Genomic DNA, 8082 nt, shown 5'->3' on the forward strand with positions numbered 1-8082 from the left:
TTTGATTTACGGTATTTTCTTATTTTGGTGTTTTGAGCTCTTTTGTGTTTAGAACAATATATATAATCTTTCAAATGCGACTGTAGCTTGTTTTTCCCCAAAACTTTGTCTTCAAAATAAGGGTGCATCTTATACACCGATGCATCTTATATTCTGAAAAATACGGTAGTTACTAGCTGGAGTACTCATCCCCTGGACGTAAGTTATGTAAATTCATGATTAATGAAAAGTTATCTTAGGACATGAAAAGTTGCTTCCCTTACATGTAATTGTTAAAAAAGTACAAAAACGCCTATAAAATCTACAAAACACAAAATCTGAAACTGCAAATTCAAATTTGTATATATCTCCCCATGGACCCAACAAACCTTCATGCCAAATTTGGTGAAGATCCAACAACAGGGGGTGAAGTCATTACATGGACATACAACAGACAGTACTATTATATTTATATAGAATATTTTTTTCTGATTAAATGTATCAGTCTCTAAGAGTTTATAACTTATGACCCATTGTTTTTCAGGAATAAACAACAAATGGAAACAAATGTAGTTGTGGCTGGAGTGAGTACAGACTCTAAGTGCAATCCACATATTGAGAAGGTAAACTATGTTGTTCTAGAAACTACCAAGTTTAAATTTTTCTTCACAAATCACTAAGTAGTTTTAAAGATCAAGTTTATTAATTGTGTATAGCTATAATGATATTAGATATAATTAGATATTCAAGTAAACAATAAAACTAGGAGTATGATAGTTTGATTTCATTAGTGTGGGCTAGTTTTGAATATTTTCTTAAGAGATCAACAAGAAATTACTAGAAAAATCCCACAATAATTGAGACAAGGTTGTTAAGTTTACACATTTTCTGTATACTAGCCAAAGAGATTTATCCTTACTTTTTTTACGATAGTTTTTTTTTCTGAATTATCAGTGACGCAAACCTACTAATACTTCTTATTTTATATATTGCAGCAAATATATTAATATTTTTTGTTGTTTAGCGTAAAAGAAAATCTACCAATATCATTTTCTTTGTAACATATTTTCAGTATTTATAAGTGAAATAATTTTAAACAGAAACTCACCATACACAGCTTAAACCCCACATCTTTGAAAATCCAATATTATTGGGAATATGTTAAAAAAAAATAGACTCACTTTACATATATGTTAAAAAGGTATGTAACTGTACTCACTTCACACAGCCTAAAACTCACACATTTAATAATCAGAAACTGGAAATAATTTAAAGATAGAGGCTCAACATACATAGCATAAATCCCAAATCTCTGAAAATCAGATAATTGGTTGATTTTGCTAACTTTAAAATAATGTTACTGTAACTTTCCTCATTTACTATACAGTTATGTACATTTTTAATCACACTGGCACTATCAGTGCTCAAATAACCCAATATGTGTCTTTTTATCAACAGATTTTGTGTGTTCATTAAATTGATTTTAAATATATACTAAGCTTCATTTGCTGGACACATAATCTGTTTATTTACTGACCTCATGTCTTAAATGAATATTTATTATAAGTATATTAGTTTGTATATGGATATGTATTGTCACTTCATGTAATTCAGTTGAAACAGTGTTTTTTAACTAGTAAAGGTTTTGTTCCTATAAATGATATATTATACAAAATATGTTCTTACATATTTTTACTCAAATATATATTGTATACACAAAACCTTTCCATACATTCATTTTATGTTAGGAGATTTAATACCGTAATGTCGAAGTTCACAGATGCATGTTATTTATATGTTTTTACTGTTACTAGTGCTTTATTATTGTATCATTTTTGCTTAGTTACAAGTATTTGAAAAGTCATATACTGACAAATTTAAATGATTCAGTAATACAAGGCAGCACCAGTTTTGTTTAACCAACCCATCTCTTACATGTGTTCATAATATACACTGACACCACGTGAACATCATTCAGCCCATTCTGTCTTCATAAGTATTGTGCAATATAAACTCTTAAAGTTCCAGTGGTTATATTGTACATGCAGAAATTTAAAACTTTAATTCCAATATGTCTGGTTGCATTATATCAGGTATCATATGTTCTATTTAATTAGTTTCAGTTCTACTCTTTAAAAAGTTAATGCACAATGTTATTAAGTTTGACCAATATTTTTTGGTATTTGATATAATATTAAATTTTATGTATTCATGGCATTATAATTAATAAACTTCATTCAACATGGAGTAAAAACCAAAATTAATGTATCAGTTTTGTAGATGTGTATTACATCATGAACAAAAAAAATGTTCTGTGTAAGAAATAATAATCTATTTCTTCCCCATTGCAGGTCTTTTATAAAGCATCAAGAGAGTTTTTTATTATTATTTACTGCTTCATTAAGAATGAGAATACTTTTGAGTTATTAATGTTTTCTTTCACCTATGCCATACAGAATTATATATTTATCAAATGTACTAGAATGTATACAATCATATTCAATTATTGGTATTTCCTTCATTAATTTTAAAAACAAAATTTGTGAGTGGTCTAAAGTGGAAAGATTAAAATTAATGCTAGTACTGGCCATGAAAGAAACTAAACAACTTTAAAACTGGCAAATAGTCAGAAAATACAGTCTTATAACATTTTGAATTGATCATCAATAGAATATTTTATCCTAAATAAGATGCACTTCAGGCTGAAAGTGTTTCAAAACCTCTTGTTATTGTAAATTTATATTAAGGCTCTGAGCCAAAAATTGTTAATTAAAATGCCAAAAATATTTATACTAAACTCATTTAAAGTTTTTGTAAGCTTTATTGTTGATGTATTTTTACCAAACATATAATAACATTATATAATTGTATATTTTACCTTAAAAATATTTTCTGTTGTTTTTCGTAAGTAAAAATTACAGAAACATTTGTATTTACAGGAACAAGTCTTTCTTAAAGGGTAAAAGGAAGGTAGGTTATTTCAGCTCCTGTTTTACGTTTCTCTTAGCTGAAACCCTTCCTTTTTACCTTCCCTTATCCAATAAATGTATATCTGTTAAAGTCACATATTTGTTTCTTCTACAGTTGAAATATTTTCATGTTTCCATACTTAGCTAAAATAAACTATGATTTTTTTCTCCTAACTCTGTTTTTCAGTCTTTTTGAGAGAAGATTATAAAATTGTACCCCAGAAAACTATTTTTATTCTAGGGTCAATCATTTGGACTGTCTTACCTTTCTGTAAGATGTGTTACACGTATTTTCATATCTGTTAACATGCAGTGTTAGTTACTTGTCTAAATGACTTTTTTTTTGCAAGTATCAGAGAAGGTTGTCAGTGCTTGGAGATTATATTCAACTAAACAGTTAATGATTAAAAATCTTTAATATGCTCATGTTTAAGTGAGAACATTAAGCTGATAAAAAATTAGTTAGTAATAGAAATTATATCATAAAAAAATTCTCATTTACTGTAACATGTACTTTTAAGAAGAAACTGTAATTGATATATATATAAAATTAGGACTAGCTTTGTTATGTGTGGGTGTTTTTATGTTGCTTAGTCTACTGCATTGGCAGATGCAAATGAGGTTTGAAGGTTTTGTCAAAGCTTCCTTATACAATTCTTTGCATCATATGGTTTTGTATAAATAAGTGCTAAAATCAGTAAAAGACTGCAGCAATTACAATTTTTTTTCAGGTGGTATAAATGGTATGGTGTGCTTTAAAATGCCTGTGTAAATTTTAGGTCAGTAACATCCAACCACATGTTTCCAATATTCCTATGCATTCAGCACCTTAATGTAAAGTTTCCTATTTTTTTAATGATGTAAGAGTGATATTTTAAATTATAATTATAGCATTGTAATTGGTTGAGTGTGAAAAAAACTACATAGACATTTTCCACTGTAACAATAGCTTCCTATTATTGTTGTAACATGCAGTTTAAATTGTACCCTTCCTTAAGATAACTTTATTGGGTCCTAATTTTCCATCAAGATGATATAAAAGCTTAAGTCTCTGTATTGTTTTGTTGCCAAACTTGTTCAAGTGATATTGTTTGTAATCAAGCATTTATTATTAATTTCAAGTGCTTTACTAGCCAGGTATTTCTCACCTTCTTGGTAGTTAGTTGCCTAATGGACAAATGCTGGTTCTAGGTTTAATTATTATCTATAAGTTATAAGTTTAAAATCTATCACAAAGAAAACAAATTATTTAACTTCAGGAAGTACATGGTAGCAATTGAGGCTTATTGTTTGAAATTTTTTTAAATTTAAGACTATTTATCCTGATCAATCAAAAATATATGTTGTTGAAAATAAAGAGTTCTCTATTATTATGAAACATTTTTATTGTACAATACAAGTGCATAAATCTTGCTAGCTTTTGCTGCAGGAATGACAGTTAACTCACAAAGTAATGCTAAAATAGATTGGAAGCGCATAATCAGAACATTATTTTTTGTTAGATGCGACTTTTATTTCTAAATGCTAAATATATCAGAATTAAGAAAAATCTGTGTATAATTTGTTTTGAGATGAAAGGATACAATGTTTTGTGCAATACTGTTGTATTTTTTTGTTACTAGAAAATCCGAGTCATTATTGGATGCCCTCCTTCCAAGTCTATTTCAGTTGAGGAAGAGTAAGTGTTACATATTCTTATCAAATACTGTTTTTGTGCATCTTAATCCAACATTATTTAGTTCATTCTACTTATAATCTTTCATCATTCTCATGTTAATTCAGCACCTTAATGTAAAGTTTCCTGTTTTTTTTAATGATGTAAGAGTGATATTTTAAATTTTGAATTATAATTATAGTCCATTTATTAATGCAGTATCCAAGTTATTTAATGCCTAAGATTTTTTGTGTTTTAACGAAACAAAAGAATGCTATTTGTTTAGTTAAAAATTTAGAGTAAGAATAAATAGTAAACTTAAATATTTGGTCATTACAGCACTTCGTACTGTCCAAAACATATTTCAAGTGTTTTCAAAATTCCCAAGTGAGTAGTTTTTTAGCATTATGTTTTAGTGATATAATAAACTACTTCTGTAGGCAAGAGCATTACATTGAAAGTAATTGAGTGTGACCTCGTTTTTTCCAATGGGCTGAAAACATGTTTTACCCTCATAATTTATAGTAATCTTCATTAATTGTGGTATGACACACTCAATCTGCGTTATTTCTTGACAGTTCATGTCATTCTAGAAAAGGTTATTTTTAAATTTCTAATACCTGTCAATGAGCTAAATCCTGTATACGAGTTAAAAAAAAAGATAAAATCCTTTTACAATCTGACATGCTAATGTAAGGATTTGATATAACTATATTATTTCGTTTGAAGTTTACACAAAGGGCAGGTAAAGTCAATTAAAGGACTAACGTTTTGAAAGATGGCTTTAAGTAAAAAACTAAAGTTTTAGAGTTACTAGACTGGAGTTCCTTTGTGTTTTTTTTATTAATTATATTTTCTCATCACTTATTTCATAAATATTATTTTAACAATATACCAGGGACTTTTATTTTGAATAATAAATTGGAAGCATGAAAAATATCCAGAAACTAAACTTCACCACCCTTGTATCAGACATCTGTTGTTTGATTTTACCCAATCCTGGCCTTACATCTTACATAATTTTGTTCTTGTTGTGACATGCACTTTTAAGTTCAGTGATTTGTATCCCTACAGATAGTTATTTTGATAACATATTTTTTTAGTTTTTTCTTAAACACAAAAATGATTTAATGTATTATAATTATTTTTAAGATTGTATAAAATACAGCTGTAGACTACATTTTGGAGTTTTATCAAATTAGGTGTTATGATTGAACTTTCTGTAATATATCTTTCAGCAATTAGGGCTTGTTATTGAGCTTGTAATTATTTTAGATCTTCAGTACAGAATTCTGAACAATATTTCAGCAATGTACTGAAATACAGCATTACAGTTTAATGTTGATTAAAAAGTTGTTATATGTATTTGTCACAGGAATTTCTACAAAAACGATATTGTGAAATCCATCATGAACAAAAAGTATAGTTTTGATGATGATGGAAATTTGCTTGTTCCATACCTCTTAGATGACTGGGGATGCCCATTTACTTCCTTGTATTTGGGAAACTTTATACCAGGACTACAACTGTGTGTATTATCTTTCTATATATTTTTTTACTCTCCTTGAATTGTAAATTATCCTTAGAAGAAAAAATAGGCTTAAGTAAAATATTAAAATTGTTTCTTTGTCAAGTATTTGCATATCAAATGCAAAAATATGGGTAAAGGAAATTTACTTTTTATGCAAATAATAAAATTCAATACAAAAAACTTTATATATATATATATATATTGTGTGTGTTAATCAAATATGAATTATTTTATACTTATAATATGTCTATCTAAAGTGTCTCTATTTAGTTGCAAAAAGAAACTTATAATTAATGACAAAACAGCTATTTCTTCACATAAACCAAACATTTCCATAGTAACAATGTAAACCACAAACACTAAGTGTGAAATAATTTTGTAATATATTAAATGTCAAAAGTTTCAAATAAACTATCCTGTGATACAGATATTAACAGTTAGTTACACTGACTGGCCACTTTATTTGGACCTTCTGAAGATGTGTTACAAATACTTGCAAATGTATGTAATATGTCAAGGTGATTGTTTGAGCCTTATGAATGTTAAAATGCAGGATAGTGCATGCTTGTCTAGCAAGAAGTGTTATTATTAAAAACTGTTTTTGTGACGGACTTTTAAAAGCCATTTGTCAAGTGTGGCACTGCAGTGCACTTAACTTATAACCATGCTCTCTCAATCTCAACTGTTCATGCTACTTTCTGCGATTAAAAATGTGGTTTGTATGTACGATGACAGAAGTAAACTGGCTTATATGTCAGTATGTTTAGTGCACTCTGTAAAAATTGGAAATTAATGCAGATAATTAGATAATAACAAGAAATAGGTAGACAGAAAAGAAGTGAGATGTTGGTTTTTCACAGATTTAAAAATATTTATTTAAATAAATTTAAAAATAGATTTTTAATACAATATTTGTAGAAGGTAAAGAGCAACTCAAACACTCTTCTCATGTAAGAGGTCTGGTGGTGTTCTTTGATTAGCACTTGTCTAGGGTTAATGATGAGTGGTGGAATTTATCATAAAAAGTCTTAACTCAATGACAAGTGATGATGATGGATCCAAGAATAAACTGGACCTCCTGTTTTTGTTTTTACTGAAACTTGTAAGAAAAGCAGACATTCAGAAAGATGCTACTCTGTTTCTTTTATGAATATTTAATCTGTTAACCACTGACCTCATAATGTTGGTGTAACTCCTTAAACCCGAGCAGACGCTGCAAGCATCTGGCTGAAAATCCCAATTTACCTATTACTTAATCCCAATACTTTTCTTAGTGGTGATTGTATAACATGCTTGTTTCACTATGAGGTTAGTTAGGATTTAGCACATTCTTTAGCTTATAGCCTGCTAATAGATGGTAGTACCACATTAAAATGTTTATAAAATACATATCAGCACTTTTTCCATTCAATATATTACTTGAAGGTTTAAAAGTTAAATATGAGCAATGAGCAAAAAGATCAAACATTTGGTATTTGTAAATATGTTAAACTTATGATCAATAAAAATGCCTATTTAAATTTTCAAATGGTCCCAAGCTTTAGATTTTATATTGTGATAGAATTCATCATTTGGAAGGAAATGAATTGCAGCCTGCTAAAATATATTTATGATCAGTCCAAGCTTTTCTAGTTGTCTATCTCCTTTCAAGAACACTTTAGCATATAGCAATTTCAACTTTATGTCAACTTATGTCTGCAATCACACTGAACAAAATAACAGAAGTAGTATTAACATTTAACAATGTTTTGGGACAAAACCGGACCTATTGATCCATCTCGGCTGTCCATGTTCTAAACTAAACTAACACTATTAATAAATACATTTAAAAAAAATCTTAACACCAACCTCTATCATTCATATATTTATCAAGCTTTCTCTGAAACCCACTTAAAACTATTACCTCCATAACATCCAAAGGCCAACCACCCTGTTAGAAAAATAAAACT

The 8082-nt window shown here is 28.4% G+C and overlaps 1 protein-coding gene across 5 annotated transcripts in view; it reads left to right on the forward strand.

The window, feature by feature from the left end:
* The window catches only part of LOC111087037 (cation channel sperm-associated protein subunit epsilon-like), a 55264-nt gene that overhangs the window by 35094 nt on the left and 12088 nt on the right, over positions 1-8082 (forward strand). For 4 of the 5 annotated variants that reach the window (XM_022392230.1, XM_022392224.1, XM_022392212.1 and 1 more), the window contains 4 exons: positions 524-602; positions 4571-4626; positions 4942-4989; positions 5978-6130. In XM_022392230.1, coding sequence (XP_022247938.1) covers positions 524-602; positions 4571-4626; positions 4942-4989; positions 5978-6130 — 336 coding nt within the window. The remainder of the gene's footprint in view (positions 1-523; positions 603-4570; positions 4627-4941; positions 4990-5977; positions 6131-8082) is intronic. The other variant, XM_022392219.1, reaches the window with a different exon arrangement.

Source organism: Limulus polyphemus, unplaced genomic scaffold (genome assembly GCF_000517525.1).
Source record: "Limulus polyphemus unplaced genomic scaffold, Limulus_polyphemus-2.1.2 Scaffold58, whole genome shotgun sequence".
Taxonomy (NCBI): domain Eukaryota; kingdom Metazoa; phylum Arthropoda; class Merostomata; order Xiphosura; family Limulidae; genus Limulus; species Limulus polyphemus.